The 17,288-nt window shown below is 46.0% G+C and overlaps 1 protein-coding gene across 1 annotated transcript in view; it reads right to left on the reverse strand.

Annotated features, from left to right (window-relative positions):
• Stimate (STIM activating enhancer) overlaps positions 1 to 17,288 on the reverse strand; it is a 41,387-nt gene that overhangs the window by 10,172 nt on the left and 13,927 nt on the right. The window contains exons 2-3 of the mRNA XM_028787535.1: positions 2,493 to 2,541; positions 1,041 to 1,136 (exon numbers count right to left, since the gene is read on the reverse strand). Of these exons, the coding sequence (XP_028643368.1) occupies positions 1,041 to 1,136; positions 2,493 to 2,541 (145 nt within the window). The remainder of the gene's footprint in view (positions 1 to 1,040; positions 1,137 to 2,492; positions 2,542 to 17,288) is intronic.

A 17,288-nucleotide genomic window follows, 5' to 3' on the forward strand; every position in this document is an offset into this window, starting at 1 on the left:
GGTCCCCAGAACCCAGAGCATTGGAAGGGAGGCAGGCAGCTTGTTCTTCCTCCTTAAAGACACAAGGGGTCACTCTCAGACCAGAGTCAGAAAGAATAGTCACAGCTTCCAAAGTAATCTCCCTTCTGGCAGGAGGACACTGCTCTGACACCCATCTCTAATTGGTGTGACTGCTATTCATACCTGCGGTTTCACATCTGAGATGAAGCCTGAAAAACAACAAGGACAATGGGTATATCCAGTCTTACATTCATTTATATACTTGTCAAATACTTCCTGAGTCTACTGTGTGCTGCCCTCGAAAGCAAGACCAATTTTTACACTGTATTCAACAGAGAGGATTCATTTAGGCATCAGAGCATCATGGGGACTTTCACACAGACTGGTTTAAGTCTAGCTTCACCGAGTCTGCACTGTATGACCTTTAGGTACTATAACCTTCCTGTGCCTCCCACTTGAAGTCAGAGATAGGAGGTAAGAACTGGGATTGGAATGGAGCCTCTGTCACTCTGTCTGCTAGGGGAATGACCACTCCTCCTCCAGTAAGAAGTACAGCATTTTAGGGTATGGTTAAGGTTGCAGACACACTGCTCTGCACATCTTGTGGAAGGCAGTCCACACTGACAGATGGAATAGCAGATGCTCTTTGTGTCAAAGAGGCCGGTGATGCTCAACAATAACGGTCTGAGCACAGCCAAACGCCCATGTGCTCTGTAGCTGACACACAGCCATCCTTGAGTGTTATCCTGTCCTGCTGGGGGGCTGTCAGGAACTTGGGACCACTAGGGCACTAGAAAGACAAAGGACTGAACTTAGACTGATGAACAGAAAGCCAACACACAGGGTAACTGTCAAAGTCCTGAGAACCAACCAAAAGCTAAGCATACAAACTCATGAAAGTATGCACAGGATGAAACTAGAGAAAAATCCAGAGGAGAAAGGATGGTTGCCTCCCCCATGCTAGAGGGCTGTGCTAGCAAGGGAAGGGAAGGCCAGTCTGTATTTTTAGTGGAGGTTAAATTCAAATACCAGCCACTCACAGTGAGCAAGGGTCCTCTTCAGTGAGATCTGCTAGGTACACATTTGCAAAGTGGATGAACAGCATCCCTATGGCTTGTTTGGAAGTGTCTAAAAACCTGCAGAAAACAGAACCAGCAAGTGTTACCAACCTGACAGGGCAGCAGCAGCCACTTTGAGGAAAACAGACCAAGGCTGTGGCCAAGCCTCGAAACCATCCCTACACCCAGTGGCAAGGAGACATCAAAGGATAACATGCAAAACACACAGAGGGCCTCAGATCTAGGTCTTCTCCGTGTTCCTCACTAACCACGAGAGCAGGACTAAATGCCCAGATTCAGGAGACTCAGTGATGGAAGAGTACAAATAGGAATTCTCAACATACAGAAGGAATATCCTTAGGGATCAGTGAGTCCATGTGGGACAATTTATAAAGCACTTTTATTGACATGATGATGACATCGCTACTGAAGGGGAGTGGAAGTTTCATTAGGGCAAGAGTAGGCTTAGTGTAGCTCACACTGTTACCAGAAGCCTGCCTGTCTCCTTCCAGATATTTGATATTCATGTACCTACATTAAAACACTTGACCTCTGCCCTGACCCAGAGTCCTAACTGCCCTGAACTTCCCAAGTGCCAGGGGTGTGAGGAATATTTGTCCCAGGTCTCCTCCTACAGAGAGGTCTTATCCTTTGGACTGTCCTGGGTGATAGGAGCATATTTTGTTGTAAAAAGGTGACTGTGGTTCCTAGAGAGCTTTAGGATGGGGAAGGCCACTGAAAGACTGAGCCATGATTAAATAAGACCTACCATAGTCTAGAGAGAGGAGAAGGGCTGCTGCCTACCAGAACAGCCAGGTGAGCCTCGTGAGCCTTAAGACACGGGCCTGGAGTGTTGTGGAACCAGTGAGCAAATTAATCCGTTCACAGGGAGGATGGTGGATGTGAAAGCCATGCCCACAGGACTGAGCTCAGGAACAGAGCAGCCCAGTTCACTGAAGGGCTTCATCCAGCCATGCATTTATCTGCATCCTTCATGATAAATCAGGGAATGCTTCCTTGAGTTTTGAGTCACATCTGGTGAGGGATGTTCTAAGAATCTCTGAAATATGTATGACTAATTTCCAAATAAATTTGTATTTGATTACACATGCAGACTGTATAAGTCAAGAATTTAAGCTTAATCTCATAACAAGTCAAGATGAAGACACAGCAGAGGCTGCTCCACTCATAGATGGTCTTCCATCTTCCAGTACTGAAAGCAACATTATAAATGAAAGGAGGGGACAAAAGTTTTTGAAAGAACAGAATGCACTTATATTAATTAACGCATCAGAGGGATCCCACATACTTTATACAGTATGTAAATTCTGCTATCCCGTGTCCTATCTATCCCAATACTCTACCATCAGCCCAAACCAAACCCTAACATCTCGGCAAGCGCTTTCTCGGGTGAGTTGGCGCTTTGGTACGTACCATATCCTCCATGGCCGTCTTTCATGCTTTGGTTCTCGGAAGCGTTTAACTGAAAGAACAAACAGACATTGGGAGTTTCTCAAACCAACAGCAAAGCAAGTACATACCCAAGGCAGACTATCAGTCTACTCATTATTCACATTGCTAAGTTAACACACAGTATCTCAGTGAGGGGTGGAAGATTACAGAGAGCCTGCACTGTGTAGAGTTCTGCAAGGACTCTTCAGAACTAGATACTTCCTAAAGCACATCTTCTCCCAGTGTGTGCAAACCTGCACTTTTTCCTTGTGACAAAGCTCATTTAGGCGATTACTAGAAGCAACAAGGGACAGTGTAGTTGCTTCCAGCTCCAGCATATGTTCTGTCTGAGGACAACCCACCCACTCACCCTGAGGCTTACTGTACTCCAAGCCAGGCACTGAGGATACAAATGTAAAGTCAGCACCTTAGGAAATGGCAGAGCTGCAGAGCACAGGACAGAACGTGCTGCAGAAGAGACAACTCTGAGGCTGGACGCAGGAGTTAGGATAGGCCTCCCTAATGGAAGTGAGCAAGCCAGGTACTCAAGGCTGAGTAAGAGCTTGCTGAAAGACCAGAGAGAAGACACAGAGCAGACGCAGCTTTGGAGCTCACATATACAGCCACAGAGCATGGCAGCGTGTTAGAATAATTTAATTTGCCTCATTATAGTAGATAAACACAAAAGCCTGCTGGAGATCCAGGATACGGTAAGAGGGTAACAAACTGAACATGGGTCACATGAGGGTGTCCTGTGTGCTGAGTCAGAGGGTTTTCAATGAGTCCTTTAGGGAAGAAGGATCCAGGAGAGTCAAAGCCGAGTCGGCTTAGAAAAGCAGCCCTGAGAACTGAATGGATGCTGGATTTCTCAGGTGGAGGTACTGAGAAGAGATGCTGGCTATGCTCACAGCTCTAGGGAAGAGGCGGTGATAACCTGCTCAACCTTGGCTGGCACGGGACTCAAGGGCAAAGGTGTGTGCCTGTGCCAAAGCTGTCTCAGCACGCTGACTACAACAGGGAAATAAGGTGTTTTGGCTACAGGTGCCCCCGAAGCTCTTATCGACATTCCACAACTAAAACAAACATTGGAGTGTGGCCTGTGTGATATTTACTACACCAAAGTGCTAAGAAAGAATCAGACTGACTTAAGGCACGCAAGACCCCTGATCAGAATGGGGAGCAGGAGAGCACCAACTTCTGGAGGGATCCCAAGCCTCCAGAGACTGGGCAGCAGGAGGAGAAGGGTTTGAGAAAACCAAGAGCAAGTCAGTAAGCCCTGCTCTGAATAAATGCAGCAGCCTACACCTGTCAGGCCAAGGCTGCTGTACAAACACTGGAATAACAAGCCTGTGTTCCCAGTCATGCTGATACTGAAGAGACTGAAAAGCTGGTGGGACCGTAAGGAAGTGTTATGTCCTTGACATACTGTATACCCAAACCTCAACAATGCCAAGGAATCTTAAGAGTCTCTGGGGCCTAAATGGCCCTTGAAAGCAGGTTTTTCCCCCAGAGACAGACCAAGTGTCACTGAGGGGTAGAGAATAGGTTATAAACTTTCAGCTGGGGTGGAGTCACTTTATGCTTCTCAGTTCTGTCCTCACCATTCTGACTCCTACCACCATTATTGTTTGTTTTTCAAGACAGGGTTTCTCTGTGAACTCCTGGCAGTCTTAGAACTTACTGTGCAGACCAGGCTGCCCTCAAACTTAGAGATCTGTCTACCTGACTCCCTAGTGCTGGGGTTAAAGCACACTTGCCACTATCTTCACCATTATTAAGGATATCAAATATTGGAAAAGGAGAATGTTCTGAGTCCTACAAGATAAGTACTTAGATATCAGAGGGGCTATAATATCCCTTCAAATGGCTTGTGGGGAGAAACTATACATTATATATATTAAATAGATTACATAAAATGATATAATTAAAGTATAGTATAACTATACACAAGCAGAGGTAATTCTATAATAAACTACTGTTATACTATTATATCAATGCGGTGTATGGATAAAGGGAACAATCGTGGTGCCTTGAGATGAATCCCTGATGATTATGTTTGCAGAGAGTACTTTTGAAGAAGTGATTAAGGTAAAATGAGGTCCTATGGGTTTGTCCTAGCCCAATATGTTTACTGAAGAGGAACCCAAGACACATATGTATGAGTGCACCAGGAAAAGACCATGTGAGGACATTGTAAGAAGTAGCCATCTAAGCCGAGAGGTGGTAGCACACACCTTTAATCCCTAGCACTTACTGAGGAGGCAGAACCAGGCAGATCTCTGTCAGTTCAAGGCCAGCCTGGCCTATAGAACATTTCTAGGACAGCCAGGGCTACACAGAGAAACTCTGTTTCAAAAACAAACAAACAAACAAACAGAAAATTGTGATTTGATCAACCTCAAGACCCAAACCCAGCTATACCACTCTTGAGTAGATACCCAATAGATGCTCCATCCTATCACAAAGACACTTGCTCAACTATATTCACTGCAACTTAATTCATATTAGCCAGTAACTGGACACAACCTAGATGTTCCCCAGCGAAAGAATGGATAGAGAAGAGATGGTACATTTTACACAATGGAGTATTACTCAGCTCTTAAAACCAAAGACATCATGAAATTTGCAGGCAAATGGATGGAACTAGAAAAAAATCATCCTGAGTGGCATAAGCCAGACCCATAAACACAACTACAGTTTCTATTTACTTATGAGTGGGCATTAGCTATTAAGTAAATGATAATCAAGCTACAATCCAGACCCAGAGAGGCTAGGCAGCTCTCAAGAGGAAGCATGGACCTCCTCAGGAAGGAGAGACAGAACAGATTTTGAGTGTCTGGCAACAGTGGGAATACGATCAGGAGTCTGGCGGGATCAGGTGCTAGGAACTGGGGGTGGAGGAGGAGAGTGTGGGGAGACAGCTGGAATTGGAGAGGCATGGGGTGTGTGTGTGTGTGTAAATCTAGTTCAGTGGAAACTTCCTGAAATCTGTGAGGCTCCTAGTGAAGGTGCCTAGTAATGGAGGATGGAGTCTGACCTGGCTGTCTTCTGTATCCAGGCAAGGCTCCCAGTGGTGGGACTGTGTGGCATTCAGTTGAGACTTTAGCTGAGGGGCCCCATAGAGATCCCTAATCATCCCAGGCTGGTCCTAGGACAGCCAGGCTGATGCTAGGGTAGAGGGTCGCTCTCTGAAATGGATAGTGGAGCCCCGTTTCTGACTGAGGACAGCATCCACACAGCTCAGTGAGGAGAGGTCAAGCTGGTACCTGTACAGTGTTTACCCCCATGTTCTAGTCTCTTTGGTATAGGAAGGTACTCTGTAGGATATGGAAAATGAAACCTGGATACCATTCCAGATATAAAATCTTTGACCTACAATCTATACAGCCTACAAGATGCGCTGGCTATGGTAGCACAGAATTTGTGGGTGTGGCCAACCAATGTCTAATTTAACTTGAGGCCCAGGCCATAAGAGGAAGCCTATGTCCTATACTGCTCAGACACCTAGGGTACAGACAAAAGAAAACAGCCAATGAAATGATTTCCAACGTTCTGCTATACTCATAGACCGGTGCCTTATCCAGTGTCCAGACATCATCGGAGAGGCTTCCTCTGGCAGCACGTGGGAGTGAGTGTAGAGGCCCACAGCCAGACACTACATGGAAAGCCTAAACTGGAGGTCTCCATTGGGTCTCCTCTCAGAGACTGGGAACTCTTCACAAGAGAGGGAGGGAAGATTGTAGGAGTGAATCAACTGAATCAACTAAGCAGGGCTCACACGGGCTCACAGACTGAAGCAGCAAGCACAGGGCCTGCATGGGTCTGCGCCAGGTCCCCTGCATGCATGTTATGGCTGATAGCTTGGTGGTTTTGTGGGATGCCCCACAGTGGGAGCGGTGTGTCTCTGACTCCTTTGCCTGCACTCGAGACTCTTTTCCTCCTAATGGGTTGCCTTGACCAGCCTTGATATAAGGACTTTTGCCTTGTCTTACTGTATCTTCTTTTGTCCTGTCTGGCTGTTGTCTCTTGGAGGCCTGTTCTCTTCTGAAGAGTAAACAGGAGAGTGATCTTGGGGAGAAGGAAAGTGAGGGGTACAGTTGGGGAGGAGTGGAGAGAGGGGAAACTAGTCAAGATAGATTGTATAAGAGAAGAATCTATTTTCAATAAAAAATTCAAAAAAAAAAAAAAGAAGCAGTCATCAGCACGCCCCAGAGAGAGGCTTTAGAAGAAATGAAACCTGTTGACTTGCCCTTTCATCTTGGACCTGACCTTCCCAGAACTGAAAGAAAACACACTCCAGAGGTTCAACTTGGTAAATCTGCCAAAGAATTAACAACCCACATACTTTTACACTGCATTCTCTGAAGAGCAAGGTATGTATTCTACAAGTACTAATGCTGACATATGAAATGTATAGGGAGGTCACTGTAACACTGTCACAACCAAACCCTGGAAATAAACTGTCACTAAAATTAACAGGGATAAGTATATATAATAGGACACATACATATTTTAATCCTAAACACTGCTAAAAGGTAATCTAGACAAAATTAATAATATGGAAATACTTTCAAATTATATTAGTAAATTAATACACACATAAGTGTATACATATGAGCTATGATGGAGGATGCCCTATTCAGGAGGAAGTGAAACAGCCAAAATTCTTGCCTTCTTTACACGAGGGTGGCTGAGCTCCAGAGTACAGAGGTGAAGGTGAACTCTGCAAAGAGTCTGGGGGCAGGTGTGATGTTTGTGAAGGGTTCCAGGTAATCTAACTGAGGAAGGTGCAGGGGAGTCAAACAGTCTTCATGCTGAAGGGGACAAGGGCTTCTTCTTTTTGCCTGTGGTGATGGATGGATGCTAAGCTGAAGTTCACTTAGTAGCTTTATTGCTGCTGTGCTGACGGCAGCCTAAAGACAGTGACATGGGAGTAGGGAGACCCATTAGACAGCTTGGGCCAAAGGACAACATATCACATGCTGCCACAGGAGGTTGAGGAGAAGAAAGAAGATTCTAGCTGTTTAAAAAAAAAAAAACCGAAACAAAACAAAACACCTTCAGCTAACAGAATTAGCTACAGACATGAGAGAAAGAATGGTGTGGAGGCCTCTGTTGGTGGGAATTCAAACTTGCCCCGTGGAATCCTGCATTTTGTTTAAATGTTCTAATCCAGGGACAAGGAACTCTGGGAAGACAGAAGTGCTCCTGAAGAAGGAAGAAAATGGACAGAGCAAGGTATCAAACCCTACCCCCACCAAGTCCCCTGAGGCAAGGCTCAGAGTAGAGCAAGCAAGGTGAGCAAACCCTCCAGAGCTGAAGCAAAGGTGCCAGGAGCTTGAAAGAGCCCTTCAGGTCAGGGCCAAAGAAAAGAGAAAACGCCAGCAAACTCCCAGGCACTCATGACCAGCAGCACTAAATGCAGCCCTTTCTCTCACCCAGGCCCCTTCCTGTTGCTTAAAATTTCCAAACTGCCTTAAGGCTATGGAGAGGTCCTAAGCAGGCTCTTCACCTTTTGTATACACAAGACAGACAGGTACAGGGTCCCAAGCCTCTGAAAGAATAGTCAAGAGTATGGGCTTAGAGACAGGGGTGATTTTGAACCCTGTCTCTAACTTGCAAATCAGTACACACACACACACACACACACACACACACACACACACACACACGCATGCACACCAGAAGAAAGTGGGAGAGGAGTAGCTTTAAGAATTACCAGCTTAGCCGGGCGGCGGTGGTGGCGCACACCTTTAATCCCAGCACTTGGGAGGCAGAGGCAGGTGGATTTCTGAGTTTGAGGCTAGCCTGGTCTACAGAGTGAGTTCTAGGACAGCCAAGGCTATACAGAGAAACCCTGTCTCGAAAAACCAAAAAAAAAAAAAAAAAAAGAATTACCAGCGTAGAAAAGGAAAGCTCACTCTACCATCCCTGCTTCTCATTCTGTATTCCCTCTCTTGTCCGGGCTCATCTTCCTAGTCATAGGCTGAGCTGTCTCCTACATTGGCCTCAGAAGCAAGGAGATCTTGGCTATAACCGGACCTCTCCAGGCCAGCAACTCCTTTCTTCCATTCCTTAAGCAGGTTTAAGAGCTTAAGCATCCCCAACTGTGCTCTCTCCTCTTTCTATCCTTTCAATGGCCTGCATGCTTCTAAGGCTCATTCTTTCTCAACTCTCTGGAAGCTGTTCTCTCAGGCAGTTGCCATGGCAGCCACTGACTGCTCTTCTGGACACGCCCCTTTCCTCATGCCTATATCTAGGGCCTTCAGGATTTGTATTCTTATGTTGATGGGCTTTGCTCCTCCCCCAGCCAGTGCCCACACTTGCAGTGAGTACTCACAACAATGTGTAGGGCCTGGCATGCCAAAACCAGCTTCCATATACAGGAAATATATACAATTCAAGGTACACGGTTTTCTTTTTTGAGATAAGGTTTTGCTGGAGAGCCTTGGCTGGCCTGGACTCTCCTCCCACCTCAGCCTCTCAAGTGCTGAGATCACAAGTATGCTCATCATGGCCAGTCACATTTTTTGGGTAGCATTTTTATGAAGTGTCTTTTCAATCTCCTTCAGCTTTATGTTCAGGTAGATCTATAGTAGGCAGCCTATAGGTGAGTTTCCCCTGAAATCTAGCTGGTAATTGCAATAGGCTGTAAAGTAGCTCCCTAATCTCCAAACAGTCTGCTTTGTCTCATGGTTACACTGGGAGGCAATTCGACCAACTGCTGACACCCCCTGTCATAAAGGACAGTGACTCACCACAGCTTACATCACACAAACAGCTTTTCAGGCACTAGAAGACAGTGATATAGAAGCTACCTTCCAAGAGGGGCCAGCACATGAGTCACCCTCAGCAAAGAGAAGGATGAATTGGCTGGGTCTGTTGTCAGGGCAGAAAATCTAGGCCACATATGCTCACCACAATCAACAAGCACCTATGGGGGTCTTGAAGACCCAAGCTGAACTCAACTGATACAGCGATATGAGTCAAAGCCATTTCTCTTGGAGTTTTCTGAGTAAGATGTCAAGGATACAGGATATCACATGGCACCTTCAGTCACACTTTTCCAAGAGTTAAATAAATACAAGCCCTGCTCAGAGCCATATTACATTCCATGTAACAAGACAGAACATTGTTTGTTCCTCTAACCATCCACCTGTCCATCTTTCCATCCACTCACCTGTCCATTTATCCACCCACCCATCTATCCACTGTCACTGGCCTCTCTAAAACAGAAAGAGAGTTATGCTGTCCCCTTTTCACTTAAAATATCGGTACATGGCACAGAAATTCATCAAATTTCACACTTAAGATGTGTACATTTTACTTTATTCCACCTCCCTGGAAGCCTCTCCAGACTCCCACAGCTCAAGGTGAGCACCATGCCCATCCATCAACCTGTTTTATCCTATCCACTGGACTCAGATAATACCATGATTTTTCTTTCTTATTTCTTTTGGTTCTGGAGACTAAATCCATTCTAGGCAGGTACCCTGCCACCAAAATACAACTTCAGCCCCATAGTAACTATTTCTATTTTATATTTTTATACTTTGATTTTGAGACAAAGTCTAACAGTTTTAAGCTGGCCTAGAACTTACTTTGTAGCCCAGGCAGTCTCTGAAATCATGACCTTCCTGTCTCTGCCTCATGAGTATTTAGGACTACTGGCTTGAGGCAGCAGGCTTTGCTTCTCCTGTGTTTTCTGGACTGTCTTACTTTCAATAGCATGTCAGCTCTGTAGCTAGCGTCCGAAGGCTCTGCTCAGGTCAACTCTCTCCACCACCGGCACTCAGCCTCGCTCACATCAGGCAGCTGAATAACAACATCCTAGTCAACACAGAAACTTGGATTCTCACTCAAGCTCCAGTTCTTGAGGATTGTGAGTGTATTTATTTTGATTTCAGTACGTTCCATGAATTTTCATGATAGGCTCTTTCAATTTAGCTGCAGAGATTAAAATTACTCTGGAAGCTGCCAGCAAGAATGCCAGAGGACAATTCCTCCCCAAGGCAAGGCAGAAGAGTCTGATCCACAGTCCCGATTATGGTGTCTGGCCTTAGAAGCCAGAACCAGAGGTTTTTAACCACAAGTGCTCATGAATAGTTTTTGGTAAGGACTTACTTTTTAAAAATCAGATAAGATTCTAAGGTAGCCAGATTTAGACCTCTTATAACATGTTCAGTCTAGGACTAAGAGATAAATGACAACCTCTCAGAAAGCCAAACTAGAAAAAACCATAGTCCTTGAAGCCAGAGCTTCCCCTGGGGGGTGGGGCAGCTGTGTCTCCTGCTCATGCTAATGATCCAAGCAGGAGTGAATTATTATCTGCACAGCACTTCACAAGGGATTTGTCTGATAGGAATAACAACTGACAAACACACCATAAGAAGCCTGATGATGCTGATTTGAAAATGTAAATTAGTCCTTTTCACCAAAATTAACACATAGTAACAGATATGGTGAGAATTAAGAAACAAGTATTGCCAGGGAAGAAATAAATAAAAGGTAGGTAAGAGGGTTTATGACCCCGGTACCCAGAAGAACTCAGGCCAAAGGAGGTACTTCCGTGGTGTCAGGGTGGCCTCAGCGACCTGAACATTCTTGGACTGGAAATGCTACAGGTAGATGTGTCTCTGAGGTTGCTTTGGAACCTGGTAGGGGAGGCAAAGGGGATTTATTAAAATGGCTTATAGGCTGTGGTCCATCTATTCTTAACAATGGCTGTCTACCAACCAGAAGGTCCCAGACTCCAGTAGCTGTTCAGCCCATGAGGCTGGATGTCTCAGCTGGTCTTCAGTACATTCTAGAGTACTGAAGAAGTAGGCTCCAACTGCCAGTAAAGGAATGGACTTGACAGTGAGGTGACAGCAGGCAGGGGCAGGCAGAGCGAAGCCTTCTTTTTCCGTGTCCTTTATATAGGCTGCCAGCAGGTGTGGCCCAGAATAAAGATCTGGATTAAAGGTGGATCTTCCAACCGTGATGATAAGGAGGAGAAATGGGTCTGCCACCTCAGATGATATAATTAATTAAAAAAATCCCTCACAGGTATATGCCGTGCCATTGGGTTAAAGTCAACTGCAGATGTAGTCGAGGTGACAATTAAGTATAGTTATCACAAATCCGTCCCTTGTTGGGCTGGAGAGATGGTTTAGCCCTTAAAGGCTAGGCTCACAACAAAACTACAAGTCCATTTCTTGTTAGTTTGACACACAATCACATCCCCCGTGTCATGCTTTATTTCCAAATGAACACAGGTCTCCAGCTGAAATCAACCCCAAACCCTCACTATAAGATTGGCTGAATTACAGCAAAAAATGAAGTCCCAGCTTTGGAGAGGTGTCATCAGCTAAAGTAAGGGCATTAAATGGTAAAAAATGGGCTCCTGTAACTTGGGATGGAGACGTGTGGGAGGACCCTAGTGAAGCTGAGAACTCTGAACCCTCAGATTCATAAGGGTTCATCTCACTAGAGGCAGTAGTCTCTCCCCTCTCAGCAGAAGATGTACCCCACACCCACCCCCAAAGCCCGAAATATCACCTTTTCTGCCTTTGACAGAGGAAATTAATTCTTTATTCTCTGATAAATCAGCAATGTCCTTCTCTGAAGGAGATGGCAGGCAAGATAATACTAATGTCCCCCAGGGCCCACCAATAGTGGCCTCTAGATCTATAACCAGACTTAAGGCTAAACAGGCTCCCAGAGGGAGACAGAAATTGTAGTCTGAAAGGAGGTGTGTTACACTGCTTAAGAGTTTAGTGAGTCTGCTAGGTCAGTCAAGCAGAAGTCTGAAATAATGGCAGAAGGAACATAAACTGGATCAGGCTGGGTTGATAGATACGGCCCACCGAGTGGAGATTCTAGGTGGAATATGGAAGCTTGAACCGCAGAAAACCAAGAAAAACAGGGACTCCCAGGAGCTTGAACTCACGCAGCATCCCAGGTAAAATTGAATCACCCGTGATGCCTGCTATTAGAAGTTCTAACCCAGATGGACCAGAAGCCAGGAGCCTCGCCCTTACCCTCACCCCCTACCTTTTCCCACCTGCACAAGGTCCCCTGAAGCTGGGCAACTGCAAGATCCTGCTTGGCAACTGCAGATAGACTCAAAGCAGTGTACCATATCTTCTGAAGAATAGCAGGTTGCAGTCCTCCTCACCCCCATGAATAACCAGGACCCGCCGGTCGGGTCAAGTGGCACCCAGACGTGGGGCTCAAGGCACTGACCCATCCGGACGGACCCTCATTGAGAGGATGTGCGCACGACATCAAGATTGAGCAAGACAGAGATCATCGCCCGTGACCTGTCGTCCACGGAACCAGGTTGATGCTGCCATCAAGAAGGCAGTTGAAGTTCATTACCATCAGCTGAAAATTGCAGAGGATCCAGAAGTGACTCCGCAGGAGACTGACACAGCTGTCAGCTCCCCTGCCTCCCCCTACGGTCGACCCCTAGACTTCCACGCCCTCCAGAAGGGTTCCTGGTATGCCTGGCTTTGCCCTCATTTCTCTCGCTAGAGAGCTTGGCCTCTTGATCACCACAACAAAAATTGGCTTTTTCCTAAACCAAGGCCACCCTTGATATGGCCGCTAACATTGGGGAGCCTTCCTTTATGACAATATTACACCCCAAACTGACAAATGGTTGGTAACTTGAACATTTACAAGAGACTAGGATGGCTGTGAGTTAGTCCAATGACGGGATTATTGTAGGTCCACGTCCCAGGGGCCCACCCAATGCAGCCGAAAAGGAGTGCGTGGTGCTGGGAGTGGGTGCAGCCTACATGGCCTAAGACAGGGCTCTCACCCTCCTTTCACCCACATCAGAGTCCCTTGACGTTGCCCATCGTCGACAGCCTAAAGCCTTCGACCATCGATGTGACTCTTCTCACATCAGTGTTTTGGGGTTGTGAACTTGTCTAAGACCCCCCATAATTAGACATCCAAATTCAAAACTCACATAGTTGGGATTGAACATAAGATGCCTTCTCTAACTAAACAGAGAAGGGGGAGATGCCAGAAGCCAGGACCCTCGCCCTTACCCTTACCCCCTACCTTTCCCCACCTGCACAATGTCCTCTGAAGCTTGGCAACTGCAAGATCCTGCTTAGCAACTGCAGATAGACTCAAAGCAGAGTACCATGTCTTCTTAAGAATAGCAGGGAGACCATAACTCAAGCAGTGTACCATATGTTCTGAAGAACTGCAGGTAGATCATAATTCAAGGCAGTGTACCATATAGACCATGACATGTTTCAAGGCACAGGCCAAGAAGATTTTGTACTTTTCCACCACCTGGACCCTCTTACCCCCTCCCCTTGTAAAACATGCTATAAAAAAAAAGCATTTCATGTTCAAAAAAAAAAAAGAAATTAAAAAAAAAAAAGAAATACAGTTGTAAACTATGACGTGACAAGGTTCCTGTGAGTAATGTAGACAGCAAGCACAACTGTAGTTAACTGTACAAAAGTTGACATAACAGGCATATAAAGTGGCAGACATAATAAAATATTAGTGAGAAAAAAAAAAAGGAATATGGAAGCTTGTACAGTAAAAAGAACAGTGCCAAAAGTTTGTCTGAATGGTTGGCTAAAGTATTTGTCAAAAGACGGGCTACTGAAATGGAGTTGGAGATGCCTGATATCCATTGGCTTAGTGTTGATGAAGAGATTTTAAAGCTCAGGGAAACTGCAATTCTAGAGTAGATATGGTACATTCTCCACACTGAAAAGGCCCAGAGGACATGCTCTTCACTAATCCTGTAAGATACAAAATGATGAGGGGGCACAGCACATCTGCAGAGCTTTGCTGCCCCTCTTTTCTTCTGCCATACCTTAGGGTTGGTGGTGCTGCTGCTCAGTTAGATGAATTAAATGCAGTGGCTTAGTTGGGCTCTGAGGTAGCAGGGGCCAAGAAGCCTACTGCATTTTTTGACTGATTTGTATATGTGGAAAAATTATCAAGCAAATGAAAACAGGGGAGCATGGCAAAGGTAATCTTGCCCCATGAACCAACTTCACGCTGGAGACAGTTTGAATGCAGATGGCAGGTTTCCCTAAGAAGGAGCCTTGACAGAGTACCTAAGAGGGATTTTTTGTTTGTTTTGATCCTTCCTCAGAGAGACCTAAAGCCTATTGCAAGGGTAACAGTAAACTGGGGAAAAGGAAACTTTCTGGTTTCCACAAAATATTACATTGGTGTACTATACCGAGGATATTATGCTGAACTAGCAACTACTTTGGTGACACACGTGCATCTGAAGATGGGAAATAAATCCAACCAAAATTCAAGGAACTTCTACATAGTGAAATTCTTAGGAGTCCAGTGGTGTGGGACATGCAGTGACAGTCCTTCTAAGGTGAAGGATAAGTCACTGCATCTGGTCCCTCCACAAGAAGCACAGTTTAGTAGACCTATCTGGATTCTGGAGGCAGAACATTCTTCACTTGGGTGTGTTACTAAGGCCCATATACCAAGTGACTCAGAAAGCTGCTAGCTTTGTGTGGGGCCTGGCACAGAAGGCTCTTAATGGGTCTAGGCTACTGTGCAGGGTGCTCAACCACTTGGACCACATGATCCAGCAGCAGACCCAACGGTACTTGAGTGTGGATCTGCAATTCCGCCTCATAAGCTGGAGTGTCAGAATGCTGCCCCATCTGGAAGGCGAAACGCAGGGTCGCTAGGCTGCGTCTCTTCCTTGCCATTGACAGGTCACCCAGGGAAGGCAAAACCAGTGTAGGATAGGGGCCCCAGCCCATGGCTCTTCAGGTGAGAAATGGTGGGGGCTGAGATGGATGCTGTGGTTCTCAAACTCTTGTGCATCCTGATGCCACTGGGCACCTCGAGGAGTTGAGAACAGGGCCTGAGGGCCTGCGATGAATCCAGGAAGGTGAATCTGGCTTAGTTCCAAGTGAGTGTCAGGAATATGGAGGGGCTTCTATGGGAGACTTGGGTGCGGCTCTGTATGACGAATCCTCCCCCTCCAGTGATAAAAGAGACAGTCCTTGCTTGTCCAAACTGCTGTATTCATGACAGATGAGGATACATACGTCACACTTGGAGTGGATCAGGAATTGAATACCTTTTGCAGGAGGGGGATGTCTAGGAAGGGAAGCTCGTTGGCTAAACATTCAGGGCCTATCTAGAAACCTCATTAGCATGGAGTCTTGGTCATGTGCTCCAGGACAGGGACCTGGTATAGAGCTAGTTTACACTCCTGGCATTCTCAATTATGAGATTTTGTTTGTTTGTTTGTTTGTTTGTTTTCGAGACAGGGTTTCTCTGTGTAGCCTTGGCTGTCCTGGAACTCACTCTGTAGACCAGGCTAGCCTCGAACTCTCGAACTCAGAAATCCGCCTGCCTCTGCCTCCCAAGTGCTGGGATTAAAGGCGTGCACCACCACCGCCCGGCTCAATTATGAGATTTACCAGGGTTCTGAACTTGCTACTATCTTACAGGTTCTTCTGTTGGTGGCATGGTCCACTGCCCCATAACTCTACACTTGAGGTATCAATGGCAGACAGAGATGCTGTTTGAGCCTTTGGCAGGCCCCTATAGGTGAACCACAGAAGAGACCTTTAGGATTTTAGAGCACGATTCTACTATCATTTGTGGACAACTACTGCCCTTATGAGACAATGTTCCTGGTCTGCTACGGGGCCTTAGTGGAAACTGAACATTTGACAATGGGCCACTAAGTTACCATGCAGCCTGAGCTGCCCATCATGCGTCTGACCCACGGAGTCATGACGTAAGATGTGCACAGCAGCAATCTATTATCGAATGGAGGTAGCACATCTGTGATCCAGCCAAGCAGCTCCTAAGGCACACAAAGTTACATGACGAAGTTGCCCAAATGTTTATAGTTCTACCCCAGTTACAATGCCATCTGCTGCCAAGCATGCACCTATAGGTGTGTCCTATGCTTGGCTGACTGAGGAAGACAAGACTGGAGCCTGATTTACTGATGTTCTGCACATTACGGAGGCACCACCCAGAAGTGGACAGCAGCAGCATTCCAACTCCTTATTAGGACAACCCTGAATGACAATGGTGAAGAGAAATCGTCACAGTGGGCAGAACTCTGGGCAGAACACACGGTCATACATTTTATTTGGAAGGAGAAATGGCCAGATGTGCTATTGTTCACTGATTCATAGACTGTAGCCAATGGATCTGCTTAATGATCAGGGACCTAGAAACAGCATGACTGGACAATTGATGAGAAAGACATCTGGGGAAGAAGTATGTGGATAGAGCTCTCTAAATGAGTGAAGGATGTGAAGATACTTATGTTCCATGTAAACTGTCATCAAAAGGTGACATCAGCAATCAAGTAGATAGGATGACCCATTCTATGGACAGTCTGTCTCTTTCCCTAGCCATCCCTGTCATTGCCTAATGACCTATGAACACAGTGACCATTGTGGGAGAGATAGGAGTTATGCAAGGCTGACCTGGCTACAGCTGCTGCTGAGTGCTAGATCTGCCAACAGCAGAGACTAACACTGAGTCCCAGATGTGACACCGTTCCCCAGGTTGGCCAGCCAGTGATCTGACAGCAAGTTGATGATAATGGATCACTTCTGGGGAAAAGACAATGCTTTGTCCTTTCAGGTATAGATACTTATTCTGGTAATGGATTTGACTTTCCTGAATGCTTCTGTCAAAACTATCAAACATGGTCTTGTAGAATACCTTCTCCACAGTCATGATATTTCATACATTATTGCTTCTGACCAAGGAACTCACTCACTTCACAACCAGAGATGTGTGGCA

This window comes from Grammomys surdaster, unplaced genomic scaffold (genome assembly GCF_004785775.1).
Source record: "Grammomys surdaster isolate TR1022 unplaced genomic scaffold, NIH_TR_1.0 125669, whole genome shotgun sequence".
Lineage (NCBI taxonomy): Eukaryota > Metazoa > Chordata > Mammalia > Rodentia > Muridae > Grammomys > Grammomys surdaster.